At 39.5% G+C, this 15,099-nt stretch overlaps 1 protein-coding gene across 18 annotated transcripts in view; it reads right to left on the reverse strand.

Moving 5' to 3' along the window:
• The window catches only part of KIF1B (kinesin family member 1B), a 174,083-nt gene that overhangs the window by 83,139 nt on the left and 75,845 nt on the right, over positions 1 to 15,099 (reverse strand). For all 18 annotated transcript variants that reach the window (XM_054439955.2, XM_054439961.2, XM_054439910.2 and 15 more), the window contains 7 exons: positions 9,241 to 9,320; positions 8,268 to 8,343; positions 5,230 to 5,309; positions 4,633 to 4,739; positions 3,729 to 3,812; positions 3,320 to 3,500; positions 3,133 to 3,205 (listed from right to left, as the gene is read on the reverse strand). In XM_054439955.2, the coding sequence (XP_054295930.1) occupies positions 3,133 to 3,205; positions 3,320 to 3,500; positions 3,729 to 3,812; positions 4,633 to 4,739; positions 5,230 to 5,309; positions 8,268 to 8,343; positions 9,241 to 9,320 (681 nt within the window). The remainder of the gene's footprint in view (positions 1 to 3,132; positions 3,206 to 3,319; positions 3,501 to 3,728; positions 3,813 to 4,632; positions 4,740 to 5,229; positions 5,310 to 8,267; positions 8,344 to 9,240; positions 9,321 to 15,099) is intronic.

Genomic DNA, 15,099 nt, shown 5'->3' on the forward strand with positions numbered 1-15,099 from the left:
TTGAGACTGAGTCTAGCTTTATCGCCCAGGCTTGAGTGCAGTTGCGCGATCTCGGCTCACTGCAATCTCCGCCTACTAGGTTCAAGCAATTCTTCTGCCTCAGCCTCCCAAGCAGCTGGGATTACAGGCACCCGCCACGACGTCCTGCTAATTTTTGTATTTTCAGTAGAGATGGGGTTTCACTATGTTGGCCAGGCTGGTCTCGAACTCCTGACCTCAAGTGATCTGCCAGCCCTGGCCTCCCAAAGTGCTGGGATTACAGGCATGAGCCACCGCGCCTGGCCAGATTTTTAAAATATTTGGATTCATTTATTAAGGAGTTGGAAAAGCTACTGAGGTCTGGTCAATTCACATGTCACAAAATGATCCTTCGGCTTTCATTAAATGCCAAATGCAAAGTAGGCCTCCTAAAGAGACTCTGCAAGGAACTTATGCAAATAAGAAGAGAGAAGATCCCAAAACTGTGTGTAAAAAGCAAGCACAGAAAGGACCAGTGTATCCCAGAGCACTAACTGAAGGAAACACTCAGCACCCTAACAATGTGATGCATTTGGGAAGTATCAGAATAGAAAACTCATGAGCCTGAATTCCATTGTTTAATGCTGACATTATGCAAAAAATGATTACATGTGGTAAATATTAAATAAATATTTACTGATTAATAATTCCTTTGTATTCTCTCAATGTTTATTCACAGGGTGGATTAGAAATACATCTGTTAACTGACCAATACAGGGTAATATATAAAGACATTTTCCATTCAGTATTACTACTGGTAGATATTCTTCAGGCTAAAGTGTTAGAAATCAGCTCCTCCCTTAAGTCAAGAAATGAAAGTGGAACAGACAGACCTTTGAGAGGAAAGCAACTTCCTTGCTTTAAGAAGCTGCTCTTGAAATCCTGGCTTGCTTTCAGATACACAGAGCAAACAACAACCAGAATCTGATTATCTGCAGGGTATGTACATTCCCTAGAAACTAAATACGTCTTAGACATTCACTTTCTCTTTATTTAGTGGCCATCTTTATTTTAGGGCACAGAATGACCACCAACTCTTGGTTATGGACAGCACCAGGCATCCTTATTCTGCCGTGCTTAGTTATTCTAAGTGAGGTCCCAGGCCCAGCAGCATTGCCATCACCTAGGAGCTTGTTGGAAATGCACACTCAGGTCCCAACCCAGACTTACTCAATCAGTATCTACATTTTTTTTTTTTTTTTTTTGAGATGGAGTTAGGCTCTTGTTGCCCAGGCTAGAGTGCAATGGCGCAATATCGGCTCACTGCAACCTCCACCTCCCGGGTTCAAGTGGTTCTCCTGCCTCAGCCTCCTGCGTAGGTGGGATTACAGGCACCCGCCACCATGCCCAGCTACTTTTTTGTATTTTTAGTAGACATGGGGTTTCACTATGTTGGCCAGGCTGGTCTCAAACTCCTGACCTCAGGTGATCCACCCGCCTCGGCTTCCCAAAGTGCTGGGATTACAGGCGTAAGCCACCGCGCCCAGCCAAGTTTTGGTTTCCTCAACTGGAGGTAATATTACATATTTTACTTATACATATGCATAAGTAAACAAAGAGGGTTGTTTTGTTTTGAGGGTCAAATAAATTGATGGATGTTAACACTCTGTAAATTATAAAGCACTATACAAATACAAGGCATTATTGTTAATAATAGAGCTTAATTGCACCTGTCCTCATTCGGTCTCTCACAGACCATCAGAGGCATGTTATTAGAATGTACTACATTATTAAGATAAAAGACTTCTTGTGTCACAAACCTTTCAAGCCACTAATCGCATCGTAGCTAGTTCTTTCCGTTTTCATTAAAAACTTAATGCTAAATAGGCCTCCTAAAGAGCCTCTGCTGGTAACACTGCTATTATCTTGCCCCAAACCCTTGATTTATTCTTACAATCCATTCTTTTTAGGGCTTTACTATAATTTACAAGATAACAAACTAACTGGTTTAATCCATGCCCATGCCTGAGAACTGAGGTACTCTGGAAGAGGTTGCTTTTGCTCAAGTCCTTCACGTTTCTGGCCCACTTAGCACTAGCCCCTTCTTCTCCAAAGCACAGAGCATGACTATAAGGCTGTAGTTTACATGCTGTATTTTATACTAAGGAAAGAAGCCAGTGCTTGAACTTTCTCCCTAATGCCCCCTTACCTTAAAAAAAAGATACGACTGAATCTTAAAAAATGAGAACTTCCTAAACTGCATCCACAGTATCCAAAGGTTAGTTATACTTTATTCTTACATATCAAATGAATGCTGAGAAGGTTCTTATAACCACAGCTTTGTTAACCAAAATTGGTTGTTTGGTTGGCTTTAAAAATGAAAATCTAACTAATGGATCAACTTATTTATTCATGAGATTCAGTTTCTATCAAATCTGGGAAATCAATTACCATTATAAAACACTGAAGCCATTAGTATTATATCAATAGCTGGGACCTTACACAGACTTTCCAGCTGCTCACTCAAATCCTCCTTCCCTCAAAGGAAGCAGGCCTTCTGTCCTGTCCAGGCTGGGTATGCAGCCTCTGCTCCCACCGCTACCACACATGCCACTGAGAACCTGATTGAGAATTCAGACTCCATGCAGGGGAACAGGAAAGGAGTAACACATGCAACTGTGCAGCAACACTTTTAGACACAGTTTAACTTAAAAAAAAAAATCTGCCCAGCGTAAGAACAATCCCAAAGTCAGCCCAAGAGCAGAGAATTAGTACTATCGAGTGATCAGAAACAAAACCAAGGCAAACTCTCACCAAATTCAATATTCAGAGTAATTATCATTTAAAGAACCACCACTGAAGCAAATTCCAAAACGACTATCAAGAGGCAAAGGCTACCAGAGAAGCTCTATTTCCTTCAAAAGTATTTGGTTGTAGCAGAAGTAAAGATTTGGCTTTAAGACATAAAAAGCCCAAAAGAGTACCTCTGTGGACTATTTTTTCAGGCTAAGGCTACCGGGAGATTTAAGTTCATTCTCCATTAAGGAAATTAAAGAATAGTGCTTGGTATCATTGAGACAGAAGCAATTTGGGTGAGTGCTGCTCTGTGGAACAGGGAAAGTATGGGAACAAGCTACCCTTTTCCCAACAGTTTAGCAGATTCAGGACTCCTACCAGTCTCTGCTGCTCCAAAAGAAGATCTGCTTCTTCCTTCTCCTTTTTGTATAAGATCTCCATTTCCTGTAGCCTAAAAGTAAAAAAAAAAAAGAAAAAAAAAAGAAAAAAAAAAATTCAAGAATGCTATTAATATTACATGTTTAAAAGAAGAAACAGTCATATGGGTTGTGTAACTGTGCATTACCTTTTCTCCATCTCTTGTTTCATATCAATTCCTTGTTTTTCCAGAAGCTCCCTCTGGGCAAATGTCCAGTCCACAGGCTCAGAGGGGGTCTCAGCAGAAGGAGTCTTCTCTCGCTCAGCTCGTGCTTGTTCCGGGTGGTTAAAGCGGAAAACATGGTTTTTACCCATGATGATACGGTTTCCTAGCACAAAACAGAAAAACAGGGTTAAGAAATAATTTTTTAAATATATAGTATCTATTTAATAACCTCACCCCTCCCTAATGTGAAAAGACAGCTTTCAGAGCTGTTGTTTTTACAAGAACAAAAATCCTAATGCTATTACTTCAGCCTTTAAACAGCCAAAAATTAAAAGTTGTCACAGAAGCCATATGCACATTGCTGAAGACGGCAAACCTCTCCCAGTCTCACCTGAGCGCAGCTGAACAGGCTGGGACACCCTCTTGCCATTTACGTAGGTTTCTGAGCGCTCACAGGGCTCTAAGGTCACGATAACTAAGAGGAACAAACACAAACTAATGTTATCATCACAAACTACTGGAATCAAATAATGGAAAGCAGTTGCTTATCAGGATTTGTGGTAAGTAGAATAAATCCCTGCAATCAATCAAGTGGCTGAAGTTGTCTATACAGTAGTTCATTTTGGGGTACCAGAAGCAGTCCCAATAGAAAAGGCTATCTGGGGCTATGGCTAACACAAGAACATTTAACTCTATTTGATAAACCTAAGAAGATGATAGGAAATATTAGTTTCAGTGATCTCTGACAGTTCAGTCAATAAAACTCAAAACCGTCAGAAATTGTAAGGATGAGACATAGGTTAATAACCAGAAACTAAAGACTGAAAAGCTAATATTTTGATTAAGGGGATGAGTGAATTATATAACAGAAAAATATCATTAAATTGTTGTTTTGTTAATAACCCAGGCAAAAATCAAGACTGACTTTTTCTTCCCTTTTAGATAAAAATAAATTCTGCTGGGTTAAGACTTAATGTCCTTCAAATCTCCTATTACCCAGGATATTTGCTATTTTCTTACTTTTCTATTAAATAATTAACATTCCAGACCAAGCCTAATTGCCTATGTCCTTCTCAGTTCTTGGCAGTAACAAAAAGGCTTCTTTTGTCCAAGCTATTTTCATGTAAAGTAGCCTTGTGCATCTCTGCATTCATAAGCAGCCCAGGTCTCTCCATTTTTCAGAATTAGATTGTATAAGAAAGTACTATTGATAGACAGAGAATACAAAGTCTTAAGGATTTCTCAGAATATAAAATGAAAATGTTGTTGCTGAAGCTCCAGCCAGGAATGCTCACCTTCCCCGCTGTTGTTTCTCTCACTCCGGAAGATACAATGCTCTTCTTTAATGTGAGCCCCGCTCAGCACTATGTCCTGGCGCCGCTCAGCATCTGCTTGGCCAACCCTGAACACAAGAGAAAGTGTTTCCCAGGGAAATTCAGACACAGAAAGCACTACAAACAATGAACCTCTTTATTCCAAAGAATATCCTTTGGTACGTACAAAGAAGGTATTGCTTTGTTGCATCAGAAGCTTTCAACTACGAATTCTATCCTCACATATGATCAACCTCTCTACATCAGAATAAGAAACAAGGAGCACTGATATACCAATGTAACTCATACAGTATTATAAAGACATGAGTCAAATAAAATCCCTAAGGAATATATAGCTGTTAAAGGAAAAAAAAATTATTTAGTGTCTTCAGGGAAAAACTACATATTAACTGGCTCCACTGGCAAAAACACATTATTTGGAAAGAGAGGACAGTCTGTAACTATTTCAGACAAAAAATACAGCAAATCATTACATTAATTTTTTCAACCCCTTCCCTTTATTCAATTATCGAAGAGGGGGAAAAAACATGAAGTGACCAAAACAAGAAAGAAATATACCTTGTAATTCCATCTTTGATGTAATAAAGTAGGCACTCAGACATCAGTGGGTCTTCATTGAGGTTAACAAGATGTGGGGTCTGAAAGAGATTACAGATGATCAATTTGGAGCAGGGCACCATGAAAGAGCTGTGGTAACAACAGGGGCCTACAAGAGGCCAGGCTTCTCCAACTCTCCACAGAGCCTAGAGAAGGATTTCTTTTTATCCCTAGTTGCAGTTCCAAAATAAAGAGAAAACACTCTCTTCAGGCCTCACCAAATGGAACAAGTGCATTCTATTTTATTTTAATTAATTAACTAATTTGAGACAGAGTCTCGCTCTGTCTGGACTACAGTGGCATGATCTTGACTCACTGCAACCTCTGCCTTCCAGGTTCAAGTGATTCTCCTGCCTCAGCCTCCCAAGTAGCTGGGATTACAGGTGTTCTCCACCACGCCTGGCTAATTTTTCTATTTTTAGTGGAGACAGGGTTTCACCATGTTGGCCAGGCTGGTCTTGAGCTACTGACCTCAACTGACCCACCCTCCTTGGCCTCCCAAAGTGTTGGGACTATAGGAGTGAGCCACTGTGCCTGGCATTCCATTTTAAAACATGAGTTCTGGGATAAAAAAACAAGACCCAATTTTTGATAAGGTCAAAGCACAAGGAAAAAATGAGGACAGGCCAATTCTCTGAATGGAATAATTATAATTTTTGTAAATGCCTGGGTAAAAATCTCAAGAAATATTTACTTTTATTAAAATGTCCCCATACCCCCCTACCACTTCCCACTATAATTTTTATCAGTTCTTCTATGATCCCAGTTATTAATTTATTAGTCTTTACCTTAAAAGATTTTATTAGTCTTTACCTTAAAGAAAAAATTGAAATGACTGATATTCGATAATATAAACATCTTCTAACAATCCTCTTCATCTAACTCTAATATTTCTAAAATCTTTTTTAAAAAACCAACCTTCCTCAGTGAAAATAACCCACTGGAATCCAAAAATAAGTCACATGGTCTTGAGGCCAAAATCTACTCAAGAGAGTGTCGGCAAATGTGGAAGAATGAAAGAACAGTCAGATGAGGGGGTAGGAAAAGGAACTATAAAAGATGGTTAAAGAGAAATTTGAAAAACCTCCACATCTTCTCAACTAGCATCCACCTTTGTAGTTGAAGAACTTGACTGGTTTGAGAAAGTCAAAGCCCTTTGTGAGTAGCATTCTTTAAAGCACATCATGATTTGAAAAATGGAATCTCAGAAACAGGTCCTAAGACTGAGTTTGGATGTGGTCACTGGTATATCCCTTCCTTTCATGAAGAAGTCTAGAAAGCTAAAGCAAGATGGGTAAAATTAAAGTAAGAAAAAGCTTTGGAAGCAGAGATCTCACTCTGGAATTCCATGCAGTTTACATCTCAACATTTGTTCAAGTTATTTATGATTTATGTTAAATGCATAATATTTTCACTAGTTATTATAATAAAAATTTTCCAGCCAGGCACAGTGGCTCATGCCTGTAATCCCAGCACTTTGGGAGGCTGAAGTGGGCGGATCACGAAGTCAAGAGATCAAGACCACCCTGGCCAACATGGTGAAACCCTGTCTCTACTAAAAATACAAAAATTAGCTGGGCGTGGTGGCATGTGCCTGCAGTCCAGCTACTTGGGAGGCTGAGGCAGGAGAATCGCTTGAACCCGGGAGGCGGAGGTTGCAGTGAGCCAAGATCACACCACTGCAGTCCAGCCTGGTGACAGAGCGAGACTCTGTCTCAAAAAAAAAAAAAAAAATTCCTCACAGTTTTTAACACTGTAAGATGTTATAAAATACCTTTATTAGATATATGCATAGGCACAATTAAATTCTACCAAAACTGTAACTGCTAAAATCTATATAATCCTAAGTAACATATCTGAATAAATACATGCCTTACTGAAGGAAAAACTATTAAAACTGTGAAAATCACTAACCTTTCATAATATAAACATATAAAATACTTACTGTTCTATTCTACAATATTTATCTAAAATGTCTTTACATCACTCTTTTCTGTTGAAAATAACACATTCGAATTTGAAAAAAAAAAAAAGTTATGTGGCCAGGATAAAAAAACCTAACCAGAAGAATTGTAGTGAAAACCACAGGAATATTTCATATCACATAAAAGTACCAATTCAAAACTCACCACCCCTTGTATCCTAACTTAGAGAGATCATCAACAGAACCTATGCATAAAGATGTTTAAGTCTCCAATAGCCAATGTGAGGTCACTTGAAATAAAGGACCATTTACTAGTGGCATAAAATACATGCTTTGTACATCGATATATGTTCTCCTATTCTCTGATACATAAGCACACAAAATAACCATTTGACAGTCATTTTCTAGTATCCAACAAGACGTTGCAACTTAGTTTAAGAAAAAAACAAAAAAACCCTTACTATTCTAATTAGCTAAAAGCTACCTAACTACTTTATAACTATGATTATGTAAAAAGGAAGGTAACTACTGGAGACACTTTAAAAAATGAAGAAGGAAGCAGAGGAGTCTAGAAGGATAGGGACAGGAATTGCCTTACTCAGTACAATGGCTGTCTATAATACGAATTGCAGAAGCCAATGGAAGCACTATTATTCTCCACAAACCTGTACAGCTGAAATTGGTTCCAAAAAATTATAAAGCAGGGTAGACGACTTCTGTGGGAAAATCTACATGAAAGAGTAGCCAAAACTGAAAGTATGCTAGGTTAGGCTGGGAATTTAAGAGAAAGCAACAAATAAAGATGACTAAACAAACTGAATCATGGCCAAAAGTTACAGACATATTGCCTTAGGTTTTTTCTTTTGTAAATAGTAAACAAGATAGGCATTTTAGAAATAGGCTGCCTTTGTACTATAAGACCATGCTCTAAGATGAAATCAGAAATATCTGAAATTAAGGCAAGTATCAAGATAATAAGGGGGAGAGTAGGTCCTGAAAGACATGAAGTGCCCCAGTAACAAAGACAAACAAAAAGTGTCTCTGTCTGATTAGGTTTCACAACATTGTTTCCTACCTTTTTAGGTGAGAAAACTCCTAGGGTTCCTCCATCTTCCCGAATGGCAACTCCCATCTCAGCCAACAAAGCCTCTCTAGGAAAAAAACAGGTATATCAGAATACTAATACCAAAATGTCAATTAAATCAGTCTAATATGAATTGGAAAATAAAGCCTGCAAAGCAAAAACAACTGGCCATGTTTATAGCCAATAATGCAAACATAAAATAATGTGCTTATCTCATCATTAATGAGAAGTTATTTCTAAAAGCAACATCACATTCAAAATAAATTAACTCTTGCTTTGTTAGAGTTATATTCACTGAGATGAGAACTTTGTCTCAACTGACTTTGGGATAGTCAATAATTCATAAATGATATGCGTATTAATATAAAAAAGAAAAGAAGAGGCTATTCCTATTTTTTTTTTTTTTTTTTTTGAGACAGAGTCTTGCTCTGTTACCCAGGCTGGAGTCCAGTGGCACCATCTCGGCTCACTACAAGCTCTGCCTCCCAGGTTCACGCCATTCTCCTGCCTCAGCCTCCCGAGTAGCTGGGACTACAGGCGACCATTACCAGGCCCGGCTAATTTTTTTTGCATTTTTAGTAGAGATGGGATTTCACCATGCTAGCCAGGATGATCTCGATCTCCTGACCTCATGATCCGCCCACCTCAGCCTCCCAAAGTGCTGGGATTACAGGCATGAGCCATCCCGCCTGGCCAAAATGTTCCATTTTTTATGAATCTCTAGCAACATGTAATATGGTAACTATTAAACCTGTGACTCCCTAGATAATATTTAAATATATAGATGTCATTTCAAAGCATAAATTCAACTGGCCATAAATCCCTGTCCATTTTTTTTGGTTTCGTTTTGTGTTTTAGAAGGGCAGATTCTTTGATTTTAATTTATATTTTATCTTTTCTTACAATAAAGTAACCCACATCCCCTCGAAAACTTAGAAACATTTCCAGATTTTAACCTCCTGACCTCTCCATTCTGATGGCCTCTGTTTTACGAAGCTTCTCTTCCCAAGTTTCATTCAACTCAGCAATGATCTTCTCTGATTCCTAAGGAAGGAAGTGCACAGTTAAAGGGGCAAAGAGTCTTATAATTTAACATACCATGCTAGAAAAGCAAGAAGCAAATCATGCCCTTTGAGGATACAGGCCAGAATTAAATGTAAAGAGATTTTTCTTTTATTAATATGTAAGATAAGAATCATAAAGATTAGACCTAAAACTAAATCAACCCAAACAAATAAATCCTCCAAGTCTTTTTTTTTTTTTTTTTTTTTGAGATGGAGTCTTCCTTTGTCACCAGGCTGCAGTGGCGCGATCTCAGCTCACTGCAACCTCACCTCTGGGGTTCAAGTGATTCTCCTGCCTCAGCCTCCCGAGTAGCTGGGACTACAGGCACGTACCACCACACCCAGTCAATTTTTGTATTTTTAGTAGAGATTGGGTTTCGCCATGTTGGCCAGGATGGTCTCAAGCTCTTGACCTCGTGATCCACGTGGGCGTGGTGGCAGGCACCTGTAATCCCAGCTACTTGGGAGGCTGAGGAAGGAGAATGGCATGAACCTGGGAGGCAGAGCTTGCAGCAAGCCGAGATTGCACCACTGCATTGCAGCCTGGGCAACAGAGTGAGACTCCGTCTCAAAAAAAGAAAAAAAGAATAAAGTTCCCAAACGTATTTACTGCTTTTGTTTCACTACAATTTCGCCATAACACACCAACCTCCTGAACACAACCCAGCAGTCAACATAGAAAGGTTTAGTATTAAATCGCATCTGAAGACACACAGCCACTGAAGTGAAAATTTACCAATCACTTGCTGAGTGTTTACACTTATATAAATATAAGAACCTAATGCATATAGGGTTTAAAACCTAGATAACGGGTTGATAGGGGCAGCAAACCACCATGGCACATGTATTCCTATGTAACAAGCCTGCACATTCTGCACATGCATCCTGTAACATAAAGTAAAATTAAAAAAATAAATTAATTAAATTTAATTTAAAAAGAACCAAAACATGTTTCCTGCTCTCAAGGAGGTTACTATATACTAGAGAGAGAGAGAAGTAAGTGATGATTTATTCATTCAATACTTATATACAACCCCATTACATATCAAGCCTTCTTCAAGGCACCTATGGATATGGCAGAGAACAAAATCTCTGCCTTCATAAGATTTACATTGCAGTAAGGAGCCTGATATAATCCTATTTATTTATTTATTTTATTTGTTTGTTTGTCTGAGACAGTCTCATTCTGTCGTCCAGGCTAGCGTACAGTTGTGCGATCTCGGCTCACTGCAACTTCCACCTCCCAGGTTCAAGCGATTCTCCTGTCCCAGCCTCCTGAGTAGCTGGGACTGCAGGTGCACACCACTATGTCCGGCAAGTTTTTGTATTTTTAGTAGATATGAGGTTTCACCATATTGGTCAGGCTGGTCTTGAACTCCTGACCTCAGGTGATCCGCCCGCTTCAGCCTCCCAAAGTGCTGGGATTACAGGTGTGAGCCACCATGCCCCGCCATGATATAATGCATTTTAATCAATAAGTACACAGTATGTCAGATAGAGGCAAGTGCTCCAGACAAAAATAAAGCAACAAAAGGCAAGAACACATGGGGAAGAGTAGGTGAGGGAGCAATCTAAAGTGAGGTTGTCAGGACAGGCCTCACAGACTCAATGATATGTGAGCAGAGATCAAAGAAGAGCAGAAGCTGCCATGTGGGGGTATGCTGAGAGTGGGAAAGTACCTGGAGTTTTCTACGAATAATGTGTTGCTAGAGCAGCATGTCTGAGGACTGAGAACGAATACAGTAGGAGATAAGAGAACAGTGTACTAAGAGCTAGAACTGGAGTATTCATAGGTCTCTGTAACATGGGTGAATCAAGGCTGAGTGAGGCCCAGACAGAGAAATGGACAAGTAGCAATTAGGCAAAGAACGGAAGGAAAAGGAGTACAAAAAAGGGGGACGAGCACATGCCAAAACAGGTGAAAATGCTGGTCATGCAGACGAAGTAAGAAAGTCAGATGATGATAATGAAATGACAGTAATGATGCTAGTAGTGATTAACAAGGAAAAGTGTTATAGTTCATCAAACACTTCAATGTATGATTCATACGGTAACAGGTTACTAATGAAGCCTGTGACCCCAAAACATAAATATCTACACAGAAAGGACTTGTGAGTAATAAACCTTAAGTTGTCTAGTGTTTGGCTTTCTGGATCTCTTGGACTTCCAGAATATTACATGACTGGATGTCACCTCAAAACAAAAAACATACCAAAGCCAAGGCAAGGGAACACGTGAAAAAAGCAAGAGTAAAGATTCAAGGCAGCAGGTGCAAAAGCAAAGTAGTATATGAGTTTGGTGGAACAAATAGGAGGGTATGATTTAAAATAAAATTAAAAAAAAAGAAAAAGAAAGATGAAGAACAACAACAACCAGCAAAGGTAGGCAAAAAGCAGAACAGATGAAAGAAGGAACCTGGGCATCAGTAAGGTTTACATCAAGGCAGCCATGTAGGAGGTACTTTTTCAGGAAAGAGTTATACTTACAAGGTGGAAGAAGCTAGCACCAGTCTGCAGTTGGGGGTGGCAAGTGACAAAAACCACCTGAAATGGCTCTCATTAGGCTTCAGAAGACACACAGAGGCTGAAAGGCTAAAACAGCTACCTGAATGGCATCTCTATACAGCCCTCAGCAGACATGATTACCATGCAGTGCACGTGCTGCTCCACAAGCAGGGAACAAAAGTGTCATACTAGAGGGCCAGCGAGCAAGACAAATCCACACAATTCCCTAAGGAGTGAGAAGGCCAAGAACCAAGTTTTCAATAGTTTATCTATAAAGCACCACAAAAGTTATTCAACAACCACTAAGAGTGGTGTTAAATGCTTCTGCGTAAGTGAGCTATGACTGTACCACTGGACTCCAGCCTGAGCAACACAGCGAGCCCCTCTTTAAAAAAGAAAATGCTTTTGCATATGACTGCTTTTTTTCTTTTTTTCTTTTCCTCCCAGCCCCACCCTGCATATGATTTTAAATAGGCAAATACAAGACAAGCTGATGATATAAACTACATAATTTTAAGGTCTATTAAAGATAGCTGGGTAGAAATCTATACAATCTTCTCAAAGTGAAAACCTTTAACAAACAGGACAACAGGATGCACCCGACCTAAACAAGGCATCTTGACTAGTACTTATTATAGTACTAACCACAACAAACCACTGTTGATTATGGAATACAAACTGACATATGAGAAATTTTAAAAATATTTCTTCCTAGTTGATTACCTTCAGAAAAAGGTTATTTCAGAGCAGAGGATTATCTGGTCATATTAAAGCCATCCTATTTTGGGGCAACTGTAGAACTCACTCTAAGAAAGCAAAATTACTGTCTAGGAATCCTCTTACCATTTTGCAGCCAACTCTAATATGACTTATCTAATTTTACTTACCAACTGAAGGGTAAATCAGAACATGATTCCTTTGCAGAAAAGAGATTTAATGAGTAAGGTACAACTTTTATTTTTATTACAATTTTCAGCTGCAATTTTTAGGTTGTCTAGAAAGCTATTTTTAAAAACTTTGAGGGAAACTTGGAGAAAATAATAACTGTGAGTCACATTAGCACAACTTCAGGGCTGAAAAAAGCCTGCAAAATCATTTATTCTGGAACCATTCTCGAGATAAGAAAACTGGACCAGAGACAGGAGTTCAAGATCAGCTGGCTAACATGGCGAAACCCCATCTCTACTAAAAATACACAAATTAGCTGGGCGCAGTGGCATGCACCTGTAGTCCCAGTTACTTGGGAGGCTGAAGCAGGAGATTCGCTTGAACCTGGAAGGCAGAGGTTGCACTGAGCCAAGATGGTGCCACTGCGTTCCAACAGACCAGAGAAGCTAAGTGAGCCCACACTACTCACTGAGACAGGTCTAGAGCTATTTGCTGACTCACTGTTCTTTCTTCAAATAAAACAGGATCAACAGGCTTTCAAGTAAATGTTCTATGAAACAGTTCACCCTAAGTTAAGAAAAAGTGAAGCATATTCTGTTCAAGGCTGAGTAGCAAACTTAGTATAAATAGGGAAGCCAAGTGCAAAACAGCATTCAGTCTCAGGAGCATCAACTCATTCTGCTGGCAGGTAGGCATGCTGGTGTCCAGGGCTTCCCATACCCCACTCTAGGGGCCTAATGTAAGATGAACTTGAAATGTGGATTCATGGTTCAGAAATGAGGGGTTGAGGAGATAAACCTTTAATCCTCCTTTCTTTGAAAAAAAAAAAAAAATTCCAAAAAACAGAGGGACACCAGGAACTCTTCTTTAAGCTCCAAGGAATGCCGGGCTCAGGTGTCATTCACTCTTTGGTCTCACGTCATATCTGTCTGCATCTCTAGTTATTTCTACAGCACTGGTTAATAAATTATGTTCATACAGCTGAACAATTTAATCTCTTCTTGATGATTCAGTTAAGGAAACAGAGAAATCACCAGGACAAGTCAGAAATATTTCCATGAAAAACACTTACTACACAGAACATTTGTTGAAGCCATTGAATCACCAAGGTTTTACTGTACTGAACATAGCATGCTTCCTAAGTGGGTTCCAAATGTGGCCCTTGGGCTGCTTAGCACAGCATTTGCCCTTGCCTGCTTCTGTAATGGGTATTTGTGGATATTTACAGGCTAAGCCTAAGCAACAGCACTCACAGTACTGACTGTGATGCCAGACTAATAAACACGAGAGCTGTGGCTACAGCTGCATGTTTAAAACCTTATTTGACAGGAAGACCTGGCATGGTGGCTTATGCTTGTAATCCCAGCACTTTGGGAGGCCGAGGCAGGCAGATCACCTGTAGTCAGAAGTTTGAGACTGGCCTGGCCAACATGGCGAAACCCCGTCTCTACTAAAAATACAAAAATTAGCCAGATGGGGTGGTGCACGCCTGTAATCCCAGCTTCTCACAAGGCCGAGGCAGGAGAATTGCTTGAACCTGGGAGGCGGAGGTTGCAGTGAGCCGAGATCGCGTCACTGCACTCCAGCCTGGGCAACAGAGCAAGACTCCGTCTCAAAAAAAAAAAAAAAAAAAAAGATATTTACAATGGTGTGACATGAGTACCTAACATATGGAAAAAGGCTATTCAGTGAACAAAGCCACAGCAACATCGTGTGTAAAAACAGTATCCAATCAACTGACCTTTTTTAAAGTCAAAAAGAAACTAAGGGAAATAAAATGTTAGGAAAATAAACTAACCTCCTCTATTGCTGTTTTCCATTATAATATTTTTCTCCTGCAGCACCATGCCTTAGGAACCCAGTTCCTAGATATTCTCAAGCATTTCTACTGCACAACCATTACCCTGGCGCTATGGATGAAAGATGTTATCTGCCTGCAGCATTAAAATGCAGGTCTGCCCGAAAGGAATTCTCACCATTCACAAAATAAGAGTAGAACTAAGGTGCTTATGCTTCAGTGAACTACCACACTGCATTAAAAACTCAAGACAACACAAAACCCTAAGGAAGCTGTTTTCTTTCTAGAATAAAACTAGGGAAAACAGAAGAGTTCTTTATTTTGGCCTAAGGAAGAATTAAAACAGAGAAATTTGTTTTCTGATTGAAGTTAATACAGTTTTGTTTTGTCTTGCTTTAGTGGGACATAGGGAAGTTGGAGGGAGAGTTCCCTGAATAATGACAGTGTTATTTCCTAGAAATGATTTGGAAGACACTGGGTAACCTGAATCTTGAAGAGTCTGGTTAATGTCTTGACTCCTAACATGTGACATTATTTTCAATTGGTCCCACTTGGCAGTTAGGGAGAAA

The sequence above is a fragment of the Pongo pygmaeus genome, chromosome 1, assembly GCF_028885625.2.
Source record: "Pongo pygmaeus isolate AG05252 chromosome 1, NHGRI_mPonPyg2-v2.0_pri, whole genome shotgun sequence".
NCBI lineage: Eukaryota > Metazoa > Chordata > Mammalia > Primates > Hominidae > Pongo > Pongo pygmaeus.